This window comes from Rhinopithecus roxellana, chromosome 5 (assembly GCF_007565055.1).
Source record: "Rhinopithecus roxellana isolate Shanxi Qingling chromosome 5, ASM756505v1, whole genome shotgun sequence".
NCBI lineage: Eukaryota > Metazoa > Chordata > Mammalia > Primates > Cercopithecidae > Rhinopithecus > Rhinopithecus roxellana.
The window spans coordinates 3,140,116-3,156,088 of record NC_044553.1 but is presented as its reverse complement, the minus strand read 5'-3'; the positions used below and the strand labels follow the sequence as shown (position 1 = coordinate 3,156,088).

General features: G+C 32.0%; 1 protein-coding gene across 2 annotated transcripts in view; it reads left to right on the top strand.

Annotated features, from left to right (window-relative positions):
- Positions 1-15,246, top strand: part of MDGA2 (MAM domain containing glycosylphosphatidylinositol anchor 2) — an 854,319-nt gene extending 839,073 nt beyond the window's left edge. For both annotated transcript variants that reach the window (XM_010375832.2, XM_010375833.2), the window contains exons 15-17: positions 116-246; positions 9,511-9,616; positions 13,309-15,246. In XM_010375832.2, the coding sequence (XP_010374134.1) occupies positions 116-246; positions 9,511-9,616; positions 13,309-13,397 (326 nt within the window). In that variant the 3' untranslated portion in view covers positions 13,398-15,246. The remainder of the gene's footprint in view (positions 1-115; positions 247-9,510; positions 9,617-13,308) is intronic.
- The last annotated feature ends 727 nt before the right edge of the window (positions 15,247-15,973 follow it).

The following is a 15,973-nucleotide window of genomic DNA, read 5'->3' as shown; positions in this document are numbered from 1 at the left end:
ACACTAGAGTGTTCTGTAAAATTTCAGTTTAAGAAGTTTACAAGTATTTGGTCAAGGAAAAACAAATTTGAGTTGAAAATGACTATGCAAAATAAAATTTTATTGTCATTTTTAGGCGTCTTAAATGTTTATCTACGTTTGAAAGGGCAAACAACAATAGAGAATCCACTGTGGTCTTCAAGTGGGAATAAAGGACAAAGATGGAATGAGGCTCATGTTAATATATACCCAATTACTTCATTTCAGGTAAGAATAGTAATTTTGGCTAATTAATTGCTGTAAATGAGCATAACATTAAAGGTAGATCTTGAGGAAATATTAAAATATGAATATTCAGAAATCCCATGATATAAGCATCACAAAAATTATATGATTAAGTTTTGCTTTAGTTCTAAAAGCTGCTTTATAAAGATAAATGGGCTTTTCCTTTATTCATTAATACTCATCAAGTAATTGGTTTGAATAATAGTTTATCAAAATTTAAATGATTTGCCTGGATAAAATGTAATCCATTTCTATAAAACCACATGCTTATATTTTACTCCCTGAAAAAAAAAATAGAGAGAGATGTATATATATATAAGTTTCTATAATAATGGAACTTGATAATCAATTCTCAATCTGTTTGAATTTTTCTTGATGAAATTTTATGTACTCATAGCAAAAAGTTCCTTTTGATTTAATGCCATATCAGTAATTGATCACTGATTATTAAAATTAAGATGACTTTATTTTTCTTTGTTTCTATATAGAAAAGTAGTAAAACTTAGAGAGTTAGCTAAGAGAGTTACCAGTAAAAATATAGAAGTTGTAAAGACTGCAACACTGGCCATTATAGCTAGAGACAACAGATGATTAAGCTATTTCAATGGAGTTAATACAGTTTTTAATGATTTTAATGTGTATAAACATATATACATATATAAATATATATCTACATATCCAAATATTTTTATATTTTAAAAATATGGTAAAATATCTTCAAAGTCTATGACATATATCTTCTGTAGCTCTATGCCTTATTTCAAAAGAATTCAAATCTATTTCATGACACTGTATTTATAGCATTGAATATTTCTTCTACTAGTGTTTTTTTTGGATGCATTTCATGGCATATGTTGTGTAAGGGTATAGAAAATTGTGCCAATTTTTAATTGGTAGAATGACCTTTTCTTGTAATCTAATCTATAAATTCTAATTGCTTTGGAGATTGCACTTCTAAATCAAACCAGGATGATAAAAATACAGTCATTCACAATGATAAAGAATCAGAGAGTAAGGCTAGCCAATTATCTACAGATATATAAAAGATTTATTCCCATATGGTTTTGAAAAATAAAAGAATCATTTTGTTTCTATGAAGAACAATACAGTTGTGAAAATGAATGACAACATATCATCAAACTAAATTAAACTGTGAAGACAGGATTCCAAAGTATTACTGATACAAGTAACCTTAATATTAAAATGTATATACTGATATTGTCATTAAAAAGCAAAATTTTTTCTAAAAAGTTGATATTCTAGATATACTTTCACTTCCCACATGACTGCCTCTCCAACACAAAATTCCAGCAAAGTTCACAATAAACAAAAATACCAAGATCATAATATACCACACATTTTTTGAAAGTTTCCTCTGATTAAGCATCCTTGTTTTTGTTGTTGTTGTTGTTGTTGTTGTTTTTTAAGAACTTTTCAGATATTGTACCATATTCTTCTTGTTTGCATTGTTTCCAGGAAGAAATCTGTGGATAGCCTTAAATTTATTCTTCTATATGTAATGTGACTTTTTTCTCTGGTTGCTTTTAAGATTTTCCTTATCATTCATTTTTATAAATTGTATTGTGATGTGCTTTGATATATTTTTCTTCCTTCTATATGTGCTTTGTGTTCATTAAATTTCTTGGATCTGTGGATTTATAGTTTTCATAAAATTTGAGGTTTTTCTCACTAATGTTTCTTCAGATACTTCTGCTAGTCCTCCTCTCCTTTGAAGATTTCAATCACACATAGATAAAATCGCTTGAAAGTGTCACACAACTCATTAAGGCATTTTCATTTTTTTCTATTTGTGTTTAATTTGTGATAGTTTTTATTCTGTCTTCACATTCAACAATAGTTTCTTCTGCAATGTCTAATTTACTTTTAGTTTTATTTGGTGTATTTTTCATCTAAGTCATTGGATTTTTCATCTCTGTAAGTTCAATTTGAATCTTTTTAGAAAATATTTGTATGTCTTTAGTTAATATTTTAAATGTATGAAATCCAGTTATTATAACCATTTTAAATTATCTGCTATTGCCAACATCTATATAAGTTCTTGGTTGGTTTCAGTTGATTGATTTTTCTTCTCATAATGGATCATTGTTTTCGTTATTTTTTTACAAGTCTGGTAATTTGACTGGGTACCAGACATTGTGACTGTTACCTTGATAGGTGCTGAATATTTTTGTATTCTTATAAATATTCTTGAGCTTTTTCAGGGAAGATAGTTAAGTCACTTCAAAACAGTTTCATTATTTTAGGTGTTGCTTTTAAGATTTGTTAGGCGAGACTAGAGTAATGTTTGGTATAGGGCTAATTATTTCTCATGATGGAGGCAAGACTATTCTGAATCCTCCACCAAATGTCCCATATATTACGAAATTTTTCCGTGTGGTGGATGGGAGCAGTCACCATTCCCAGTCCTGTGAAGGCTGGGCACTGTTAACTCAAATTCATCCCTCTGGTTCTTTCCCAAGTATTGGGTAGATTCCTTATTTCATGTCCTGATCAGTACTCTGCTGAATACTCAAGGGGGACTCTCTGCAGTGCTCTGTTTCTCTCTTTTTCTCTGCCACTGTTTTTCTCTGGTATTCTGCCCTGAACATTCCAGCTTCCTTTGTTTTTTTGAACTCTCATCTCCTCAACTCAGATTTTCTACCAGGTTTCACCTTCTTTTCCTCTACTTGCACCATGGCCTATAAACTTTGTATTGGTCAACAGAATTCACCTTATTTGACTCCCATTTCCCAGGGAACACACGTCTTCATTATCTGATATCTAGTATCCTGAACACTGTGGTTTCATATACTTGGCCCAGTTATTGGTTGTTTAAAGTAGAAAGACAGCTCTTGTTCCTGTTACTCTATATTTCTTGGAAACAAATGGAAAAATTTATATTTGTAAATAGTTTGAATTGATGCATTTTTAAGCTATTTAAATGATCAATGGAAAATAAAGATAGATAAAATCATCTTTTTATTTTGATCTATGCTCTTTCATTTCCCAACATATTTCTAGGTCTATTGGCTAAGGACTTTAGTTCATTAATCTTAATTGTTCAAGGAAACATGAAACACAACTAAATAATCCCATGCCACTTTTGTTGTTTTTGTCTTACTTCATTTTAGAGAAGATTTGTTTTGAATTGTTTTATACGAAGTATTATTTTTACCCAAAAATCTTTTATAACTTGTCAAGCTTCTCAAAAATACTTTTTTTGGTGTGTAACATCTTCTAGGAACTCCTGATAACAACAATGATACCAATATATTACCATATAAATTAAGTTGTGAGAAGCTTTACTATTACTCAAATGTAACTTTCTGGCATTTGAGGATGTATTTAAGTGGAAGGCAAAACTTTTACCTCTTGAAGTTTTAAATGGAATATAAGTGACTTTGAGTCTCTTTCACTAACATTTATGCTGTTTTATTTGTTTTGAGTTGCATGACTTTAAATTAATTTGATCCATAAATCCTTTAAAAATTACTTGGAAAGTCCTTTGTTTGAGTGGGTCCAATTAGTTTGCTTAGTTGAAAATACAATCATTGTTTAGTACTTTTCAAGACAAGTAGAAGTTTTATTCTATTGAAATTTATGTTGGGTTCATTTACTAGAATTAACTTAGCATGATCAGTGCTTGGGATAAAAATATATTTTGCTACATTTGAAAAAATTAGGGCAACAATTCCAAAGAAACAAAATGGATATATTCTTATAATGTCAATTAATTTTACATCCCATACCAAGGAAAATATTTAACCATCCCCTTTTAATGTTTTACTTCTTTCATAGTATATTCCAAATGTTTTCCAGGGGTAAAGTATATAAATAGATTATAAGACACAAAATGCTCCTTACATTTTCTTAGTTTAAGTGAAAGGGATTCTGGAAATCTCCTGCTCCTACTTATTCATTTCAAGACTTAGAAATAGGTTTTGACATAATTTTTGAGAAAATTAAGGTAGAAATGCTTAACACTGTAACAGGGACTGGAAAAGAGACTATACTGCTCTCCTTACATCATTCTGCCCTATGTTCCAACTAAGAATAATAATAAGCTAGAAAATATTGTCCTCATTAGTAGACATTACATGCTCATGTAGCATATCTGGCATTCTAAGCCACATTCCAGGGCAATTATATGGATACAATGGTGACTCCTGACTTAACCATTAAAAACATTTACCAATTCCAGCTCACAACTTGATGCATTTCTTTGTCTTTCCCAACAGTCGACTCTCACGTTATTATTTAACATTAGAAATTCTGACAGCTAATTGACATTTGTCCCACAAGTTGAACTGGCAGAGCACTGTGAAGTTAAACTCACCGTTCTGATTTGAGATGGTTTCCCCAGGGAAAAAGCCAAGGCGACCCACTAGGTCTATTATGTTGTCTCTCTTCAAATTTATTTTGTAATGGTTGAGGATAGTTCAATTATTTACTAAACCAGTAATAAAATAAAGATAATATTATTAATGCTAATGGTTATTTTAAAATATATTTATATCCTGAAGTTTTTCAAAGTGATATGTACTGTCGGTTTTCAAACTGCAATCTTAGGGTTTTGCATTTGCCTTAGCAGTAATGATTAGAAGTGATTTGCCTTTTGTCAGGAAGAAACTATATTGTAAATATTTGCAAAAGTCACCATTAAAAATGAAGGCAAATCATCAGAAGTGCATTGTATTATTTAATTCCCCCATCTACTTTTACTCATTAGTGATTCATGTAGCTCTTCTTTTCTTGCTGAGAAATTACATATGAACACACACTTTCGTAGCATCATCTATATTTTTATTTTGATATCTATATTTATATGCTTTGAAGCATTATAATGTGTGTAAGAAACTGTCAATTAATGAACTGAAATGATTTTGTGAGGTATAATTCTAATACAGAAGTCCACATTAATTTTAAAATTCCCATTTGAATTTACTTACCAAAAGTTAATTTTCTGATTATGCAGTATTTTTTATATGTTAAGTTTGCTGAGTTGCATGAACACACTGTGAAAACATTTCAATTTTAAACTCGTCATTTCAATTAAGGGAAATAATTTTAAATAATATTGCTATTGTATGGGAGGAATAGGTTTTGCATAATTTTATCCCTCTTTTAGGAGACCTAAACCTTAACATTTTCTTCATGAGTACCTAGATGCTGTTAATTCCTTCTTCAAGTCAGTTAAACCAAATGCAGAAGTACTGAAGAGGAAACAAAAATGGTTTTATCTCTGTAATGTAATAGTAGATAAAATAATGATGGAAAGTCATAAAAATATGATAATTTAACTTTTTAAACTAGAGTCTTAATTCTCAAAATAAATATAATTAATATTTTTTGTTGTGTAAAAAGATCACATCTTCTATGGCTAAACACATCATATTTTAATGGACTTATAATTTCTCATCTTTATATTCTAGAAAATGCCAAGCAAAGATTTATTTTTACAAATGCTTAAAAGTTTGGCTAAGGCACATCATTTAAATTTAATATCTACACTTTATATTTGTCTAATCTAACTCACACAAAAACAATGTCAAGTAAAACATGCTCTCTCTAGATCTTAGTCTAGGAGTCATTTATGAATCTGTTCGAATCTATAAAATTTAATTACAATAATTCAGAAATATAATTGTAGTCAAGAGCTCAGAGCATAAATAAAACAATGCAATAAAAATTTCTTTGTGAAATTCAACCAGTTAAAAACTAATGTATATTTTCCTAATAGCAAAACTGTGGAAATCAAAAGGAAACAAACATGCTACACAGGATCTTTTTCTTTCTGTTCAAAAAGGACCCTGTGGAAGACTGCAAGTATTTATCTGGCCTATTAAAGTAGATTCATCATCACAAGATTACAAATAAATATTAAAAATATAAATTATGACTGTACTAAGAGTTTTATTCCTGGAAATTATTTTTATCATTCCAATAAATAGCCACTAATTAGATTTATTTACACACAATGTCTAAAATTCCTACTATGCTTAAAGAAATTACCTTGCTTTATCAAGGACAAAATGTAGTATCAATAATTGTAAATGTAAATGTAAATAATATATTTGCAAATCAGCCTACTTTTTTTTACTGTACCACTTCATTCATTCCATATCACCAAGGGATGAAATATTCACATAAGGTAATGCTGTAGGTATACGAAGCCCTGTGGACACATGATGCTTTGATTTTTGTTGATTTCTACTTTCGCTCTTCAGCAGACCACAAACTTATAGTCAACATATTGCCAGTAGGTAGGTAGCACACATACTAAATTACATTAGTCAGTCTGCTTCCTGATGTTTACTACAGATGGTTTCTGACACATTCTCTCAATCTGACTACAAAAGGGTCTGTCTTTCACAATTTCACTGCTCTTGGACTTTTTTTTTTTTTTTAGCACAAACCTAGGTCCAACCTTTTGATTTTGATCAAGCTGCACAGGGAGGCAGGAAGACAGGATGAAAAAGAAAAGTAACAGAAAAAGGAAAATTGTTTAATCCTTTAAAAGCAGTAGCAGAAGAAGTGTTGAAATGCTTTGAGTAATGGCATGATCGTTGTAATTAAACTATGACTTTCCCAGGATAGCAGCTTTGAAAAATTCAGAAATGACTTTGATGACATGTATGTTTTAGTTTTGATTTTTAAAGAAATCTCACCATTTTATATGACTCCTACCTGGAAGTAACAAGAACTTACTAAGTGAAAGCAATTGTGTACTTTGAATAAGAAAAAGCGTAGATATTTTCTTCAAACTTTTTACCTTTACATAGCTAAGATGGGAAATCCATGCACTGCCATTTTGTTTTGGCTTCAGTGACACAGAACACAGGGATGTTTTGCAAACATCCTTCCTAATAAAAGGATTTTGACTTCAGCTTCATCTGTGTAAATTTCAAGTGCGAGCAGGTGCAGAGCATTTTAACCCACCTTTATTAGACTCTTCACCACATCTCACTTGCCCACATAAAGCACATGGGAATGCAAACCCCTTATCTTTGCTATGGCTACATTGTAAAACCTGTACTGCACTCTACAATCAGTATTTAATAGTAACTATTGATTTACTCTAACATTGACTCTCTATCAGGTAAGGGACACATATCAAAGAGGGAAAATATACCCCAAGACTTAAAAACCTACCTTTTGGAAAAACGGAAATATTTTCTCACAGGTAGTTTGCTCATAGGGGCACTTTATAGACCTTAAACAACAATGTGCTTGAAATGTAGTCACCTCAGCCTTGTTCAGTATAGGAGATAACAGTTGTAATGTCTAACAATGACTATAGGGTACTGGTTAAATAAATTATATCCATAATGTGGAATATTCTGCACCTTAAAATGACTTCCCTTTCTCCATATTTAATTCTCTCAAATGTTTATACTGTTCATTTTTTTTCTAAATTGTTTCTCATAGACCTTTCAATAAAGGACTGTTTCAAAGTCTTCTGAGACTTTTTAAAGCCACTTCCCAGTTACCTTTCCAGACACCATCCTATCTCAAATGGAAGTCATCAATTCCAAGCAGCCACAATAATACTTCTATCTGAGGACTGAAAATTTGCTAAACTGCTAACTTGGTTATAGTGTTTTATGTAATACCCTTGTGCTGTAGTTTTCTGATGAACCATGGTAGCTACAAAACCTTTTATCATTTGAAGGAACAAGCGTAATACATAAAACAGTAGAACCAAGCTAGTAGCTGCCATTTTGTTTTGGCTTCAGTGAAACAGACCATTTTAAATGTTTTTCAAAGAGATGGCTTTGGAGAATCTTTAAGAACATGCTTATCTTAACATAGACAAGCAGGAAACTCCATATTTATCATATTTGTATATCAGTAAGAACTCACATTTTTCTCTGCTATCAAATCATGAAAATTATTCTTTGTTTATGAACTACATTTAAGTGAAGGACAGGGTCTCAATACAAAAGTTGACAAGTGATTCCCTCTGCTTACTACCTGGAGATTCCCTTTGATAAAATTATGAGAGCATATCAAAGAACATTGGATCAATTTCTCAAAAATAGCCTACGTTCTCTCAAAATCATCGTAATTAAGCTATGGCTCTCCCAGGACAGCAGCTTTGAAAAGTTCAGAAATGATTCTGATTTGCCTTTGAGGAGATGTTTTCAAATAAAAACAAAAACAAAAACTTTGGCATTGATAAAAATAAACATTGTCAAATCTGTTGTGATGACATAAGTCTAGAAATGTTATTAATAATGCACATTACCAGATTGATGTTAGAAACAGCTTTTTATAAAACTATTCTTTGGAATGACCAAAACAGATATTTTCTTTTAACATGTAAATATTTTTCTAGAACTATACACCTACCACTAAATGCATGAATTGCCTTACAGTATCAAAAAGATTAAAAAGTTTTCCTGAAAGCAAGGAATAATCTGGGAGTCATAAAGAAAATTCTAAGAGTCTTGTTTCTGTAAAAATAAAAAATATATATAAATTTGCTAATTGTGCTTCTATTGTCATTGTATTGATTATTTAATAATAAAGGATTCTGATTGTACTCATTTATTCTTTCAATATTCATGCACTGAGCCTCAGTGACCACCATTGTTATAGCCACCATAAATTCAAAGGTATACCATGAGATATTCAACATAAATAGACTGATAAATATCTTCAAGTTTAAAAAATGGAATATCAGCAGTGAAATCATGGAGGTAAATTATAAAGCCAACATGGGAATATGACGAACATATTCAATCTGTTTGTGAGAAATCAATGTCAGAGAGAGAAAAACTTTGGTCTGGGCTTCAATATACATATTACTGTTGTAAAGAATCCAGAATTGATTCATTCTTTAAAATATTTCTAGAAAACTAATGTTATGAGTTATGTTCAGATAAAACCAGAAAATATCTATGTCAGAGAAAGACTTTTCAAATAAAACATTTTTTTCTTATCCTTAAAAATTAAAAGAGGATGTGTAGTCATTGTTTTATTGTATTATTTGATTAAATTTAGTTTTGCTTTAAAATTGACAGAGAGCTTTTGATGAGAAAAACTAATATAGTGCAAGGAAGATTGAATTACCGTTTTTGGGATGAAAATTTATGTTTTCTGCACGTTTTAATTCTGAAGGTCATCAAATCTAAAAGATGCCAGGATTACTGACAAGTTTACTTTTGTCTCCTTGATTTCTCAAAAGAAATTGATCTGCAAATAAAAGCTCCACATTTAGGTTTGTTTCATTCATATTTGTAGCTCATTTTTGAAGGTATCCGAGGTCCTGGAATAGAAGGTGACATTGCTATTGACGATGTATCAATTGCAGAAGGAGAATGTGCAAAACAAGACCTAGCAAGTAAGAGTAAGTATCTTTGCTTGAGATGGGTTTGTTGTAACGTTAAAGTAACATTACTATTAAATTAACATTTAATTAAATTAATTTTAAAAACAGTTATTTTTAGTTGGTTTATTTAAAAATTCTTATATCTAATACCCTAAAGTTTCTTCAGTTATTTTTAAAGTATTAAATTCAATTGCAGATATATTTGGCCTAAGATAAAATAGAAGTGACATTTTGATTTAGCTCTGTGTAAGGCAAGTACACTTTTATTGTTAAGATTTTAAAATACTTTGACATTATTTGTTTTAGACGATTTTAAAACTTTTATTAAAATATTTGATGAACCTGTATACGTAGCACATATTTATAATGTAAATTGTATTAGTCAATCTTCATACTGCTATAAAGAACTGCCCAAGACTGGGCAATTTATAAAGGAAAGAGATTTAATTGACTCACAGTTCAGCAAGGCAGGTAGGCCTAAGGAAACTCACAATCATGGCGGAAGGTGAAAGGGAAGCAAAGTACCTTCTTCACAAGGCGGCAAGGAGAATTGGTGAGAGAAGGGGGAAGTGCCCCTTATAAAATCATCAGATTGGCCGGGCGCAGTGACTCACCCCTGTAATCCCAGCACTTTGGGAGGCCGAGGTAGGCGGATCACGAGGTCAGGAGATGGAGACCATCCTGGCTAACACGGTGAAACCCCATCTCTAGTAAAAAATACAAAGAAATAAATTAGCCGGGCGTGGCGCCGGCCCCTATAGTCCCAGCTACTCGGGAGTCTGAGGCATGAGAATGGCGTGAACCCGGGAGGCGGAGCTTGCAGTCAGCTGAAATCACGTCACTGCACTGCAGCCTGGGCGACAGAGCAAGATTCCGTCTCAAAATACATAAATAAATAAATAAATAATAATAATAATAATAATAATAAAATCATCAGATCTAGTGAAAACTCACTTTCATGAGAACAGTATGGGGGAACCGCCCCCATTATTCAATTACCTCCACCTGGTCTCTCCCTTGAAACGTGGGGATTATGGGGATTATATTTCAAGATGAGATTTGTGTGAGGACACAAGCCTTACCATATCAGCATAGATGTTTTTGTGCCTCCAGTTTATGAATATAGTGAATATATTTCCTGACTTAGCCAATTTTTTTTTTTTTTTTTTTTTTTTTTTTTTTTTTTTTTGAGACGGAGTTTTGCTCTCATTGCACAGGCTGGAGTGCAACTGTGCAATCTCTGCTCACTCTGCAATCTCCGCCTCTCGGGTTCAAGTGATTTTCTTCCCTCAGCCTCCTGAGTAGCTGGGATTACAGGCGCGCGGCACCACGCCCTGCTAATTTTTTGTATTTTTAGTAGAGACGGGATTTCACCATGTTGACCAGGCTGGTCTTGAACTCCCAGCCTCAGGTGATCCACCTGCCTCGGCCTCCCAAACTGCTGGGATTACAGGCGTGAGCCACCGCTCCTGGCCTTTTGCCAGCCATTTTAACAGATTCAGCATTGTAATGAGCCTAAATACATATATTAAGTAATGAAGTAGCCCTAATATGGTCTAATCTCCTATCTGCACCAAAAGCTTGTTTAGTAATTTGATTTTCACTTTATACCCTCTTTTGAATATGACAGTTTAATGATATCTTTAATTTTATTTTTTCATCACAGGTCCCTTTTATAATAGAAGAGATATAAATAAAACATGATAAATAATGCACAAAGATTTAGAATTATGTGTTTAGCTGCTTCTTAAAATCCTCGTCTCTGTATTTCACATTTGAAGCTATGAAATCTATAAAATCATTCCTGTTAAAAATGACTGCAATTGAAGGATTATCTTAGACTCATCTGGAATCTTTTATTTTGTGGTCATATAAAGAGAAAGTAATCAAACTAAATTTACACAAATTACTCATCAATTATTTAGCACATACAAAAGCCTGAAAATCTATCTTGTGTAAGTCTAGAGCAAATCAGAGTCTTTGTTAATTTTCTATATTTGGTGAGAAACTATATCAGTCTAGATGTTGAAAGTTAAATGTGTACAGTTGTCCACTGATTACTCATATGAACTGAATTGACTCAATTCTTAGGTATTGTCAAAAGACAAAAACTAAGATTTTTATATAACAATGAGCCATTTTGCTCCTAGTATCTTGTCATAAACTTAGTATTTCAAGTAACATATTTAGTAAAAATTTATCCTTGTATCTGTCTGGGTCTGCTTTAGAAAACCAGTAGCTATATTCAAAAGAACAGTTTTTCTAATGCACAGGAAAACATGTATTCTCTTCAAAGGATAATAGTATTTCTTTTGAATTTCATAGTATGACTGAGTGGCAGTAACATTTTATTAATTAAAGGCAGTTACAACTATATACAGAAATTTTACATTTTCATAATGTAAGCACAAATCTTATAAATAAATTCAATAAATTGAATTAAACTTTTCAAAGGAGGAAAGCAAAGGAAATTATTTACTCCCTAGTGCAGAAAGAAAGCATAACTGATAAAAGTAGCCACAGTTAAATGCCTGTGAAAGCCCATAGGGACTTCATTACTGTACAAGTTCTATTACAATAGAATATTTTTATAATTAGTTTTTTTCCTCTTAAACTAGCAAGTCCAAAAAATGTGCGGCAGTTTTAAATATGAAAATACCCCCTATATGTATTGGGGATATTTTTATTTAAACTCTATAAATTAGGGGAAATAAATAATCTTAATTGAACAAAAATAATCTATTTGGTATCAGAAAGTTTACTGTTACATTTGTGTCATTTAATTACCATTTATTAAGTTCATTTTGATGACTAGGATTTGATTGATTGATGATTATTAGATGAATATTATATTCTAAGTACAGACCAACCTGAAGGCTGAAAGCCTCTTCCTGATTCCTCAGGCTGCCAATTATTTCCGGGCGATAAATGGAACTATGGTCCACACCATCCAGATATAAGATTGTTTGTCTCCATTGTCAAACTCAACTCTACCCTAGATACAAACCATTTTGTAACTTTAGCTAGGTTAATGAATTATACCTGTGTTATCCCTCCTCAGTAAGGCATTCATTCTAAGAGGCATCACCTGGACACCAGGTTTTAACAAATCCCAATTAAGTAGAACTTTCCAGGCTGATTGGTGGAAGGGATTTTTTAGTTAGAATGGACTTCATCATGCCTCTAAAAGTTAAAATAAAGAGAAAATGATTTGTATAATTTATAGATAATGGACTGATCTAAACATGGATAATCTACTAGTTGCAATAGTAATTTCGGTACACATGATCATCCCTTTCTAGTTTTCATTAAGATATTCTTTCAGTCTTCAAGCTTATCCACTTCTGGAAGCTTGAAAAACAAAAATCTACTTTATGAAGATTTCTGATAATTTTCTCCATGTTCCTGCTTTCCTAGGGCTAGCAGAACTCTCTAAGATTGAGCTCAACCACAAACCTCTGTGAATATCTCACGAACAAGTTTTCATAGCATATTATATCAATTTAAAATCTGTAAATCTTTTTATCAAGTGCCTTACCATATATTCATTTTCCTTTTCACTTCCCTTAGCAATGAAGCTGATAAACAAAACAAAATAAAAATAAATATCTTCCATATACTTGTTTTATTATTCACCCAGATTGTGTTAGTAGCTACGTGAAATGCTTATTCTTCTTTTTTTTGTTTGCATTTATTTTCCTTATCTTTAGATTCCGTTGATGGTGCTGTTGGGATTTTGGTTCATATATGGCTTTTTCCCATTATCGTCCTCATGTCTATCTTAAGTCCTCGAAGGTGACCTTATCCTGGCAGAGGCTATAAAAGATTCACCAGGCACTGGCATGAAGAAAGAGTCTTTGTAAATGGACATTGAACAAACAAACTACCAAAGATTCCTCCACTGACTACTGACTCAAAAACAAAATAATAAAAACAAATTTTTTTAAGCACTGGGGATAAAAAGACATCATGGAAGTATAACTTACTCCAAACTAAACATAAAAGATATTCTTGACCTGAGTAGAGAAGAGACCTTCAGGTGCTTTTGTGGCTAAAAAGATCACAGCGTCATCTGGTTGAACTCTGGAAAAAAAATGAAAAAAAATGAAAAAAAAAAAAAAAGAGCTATAGAAATCCTTGTCAAAGCACAAAGTCATGGCTGGTTTTGTTTCAAATGAATAGTTTGCTTGTTACCATGGAAACCTAATGGCCTGCCAACAAAAACCTCACTGTAAACAGGGTACGTGAAGAGCTGGCATTTATTTTCCTTTCGAGAAGGTTTTCATAGAGAATTAAATAAATGTAGGCCCTTTTACCTTTGGCTGTTACCCTTCCTTGAAAATAACCCGAACTCAGAATTATTTAAAGCATTCATGTTTCTCCCCACCTTATCCCCATCCCACATTTATTATTATTATTTTTCTCCCATGGCTAAGCTAGATAACTGTATGCTGTCTCTTTTTGCATGCACTACTATCCAGGATGGTAAACCTGGGCTTACATATTACACAGGCTTATCGGAGTTTGCTTGCGGCCACTTGAACACCCAAACTACGTCATCTGTTCCAATGAAGAAACCAAACCACCATCTTTTATAAATTGCCATGGAAACCAAGTGCCTTCAATGAAACAAGCCTGAATAATTTTCAACTCAGAAGCTTGCACTGCTAAGAGTGGTTTGTGTAAAACTATTTTATAAACAAACTACAGAGCCTAAATGTGCAAATTACAGGCAAGACAACAAAGCCGCTTCTGAAGAAGAAAGGACCGAAGCTGCTGCGTAAGCCCATGCAGACAAGATATTTGTTGTTTAACCTCCTAGACAGCCATGGCCTTTCGGCTTATTGTCCATTAGAAAATTACTTCCATTGAGACCAGATATGGAGCAACACTATTTTTCTTCCAGGTTATTAAATGGGTCAACCAGAGCAAAAGGTTATTAAGAATACTTAGTGCAGAAGATGGTAGAACACAAAAGTGATTTTTTTTTTTACTCTAACCTCCACTTGAAATGAAATTGGCCCTAGCTTTAGAGGGAACAAGAAAATGTTTGGGATTGCAGTGCATACTAACTCTACAGTGGAACTGGGCCTGAAAAATCTGGCTTTATTCTAAACTCTGAGGGTAATATGCCTCTGCCCTTTAGTCAGACTCTGTGCAAATTGTGAAATATTATTTTATTATTTTACCAAGATTAAAAAACACTTTTACAAAAAAACAAAAACCTGTAAAAATGATTTTGAGCTACCTGAGGACAAATCATATCTTTAACCAGCCAGTTTTCCAATGCATTGTAAATTTCACTTAAACCTGTTGGTTATGAAAATTTGAAGATCCTTTTCCTTAAATTATCTCAGCTTTTAACTTCATTTAAAAAGACTTTTGCCTAAGAAGAGTATTATTATTATATGTTCTTTCAACACCCCAGGATTTAAAAAAAAAACTGCTTATGCAAGTAATTGGAATATAAGTATTAAATTATAACATTTGCGAGTATTAATATAAAAAGCACAACAAAATGTAGTGGAAAACGACAAAGCTTGATTTTTTAAAACAATTCTGTAGAAATGTTTGTGCAAATTCAGTAATTCAACTTAAAATATAACTTTACAGCTTATGTTCAATAAAGCCTCTTTCCAGGTAAGGTATGACAAGCAGTATGTGTGTTTGTTGAGAAGTATTCACTTATCACTAAAATGAAATTAGTTATACAATTTATTGGTTACCATGGGATAAATCTTCAGTGTTCCACATACCTTAATGTCTGCAGAAAGAAATTTCAATAGGAACTCCCTGATGCACTCTCCTATATTTGTAATACATGCAAAAAGCAGTTAAACCTTTGAAGGTTAAATATGAAATACATATGAACCTGGAATTTAATGTCTATTTTCAGTCAGTTCAAAAGGGGACCAGTTTGAATATTTAGGTAATGATGGAATTGATCTGAACCAAGCCCTTTAAATTAAACATAATAAACAAATGAGTTTCATAGCTTATTTGAATGAATTAGGCATATTAATATTTTTTCAGTTTCACAGTAACCTGTACACTTTATCAGACCAAAGAGATTCAAGTACACGATATCTGGGGCATTTCTTTTACTTTACAAAATTTCTCTTCATCTTGACTTCCATTTTGTGGCAACTAGCCCCTTTTCTCCACTATCTCTTATCAGTAGATCACCCTTTTTAGTTGATTTTCTGCACTCTCATTCATGATAGTAGCAATGAAAATGTTTGAGATCTAAAAGGAGACTCAACTCATTGCCTCTCTCTCCCTTGATCTTTAAAGTGATTTGAGTGAGGCTTTTGCAAAAAAAAAAAAATTAAATAAACAAAGACTATATTCAGAATATTTGAATATACATGTGTC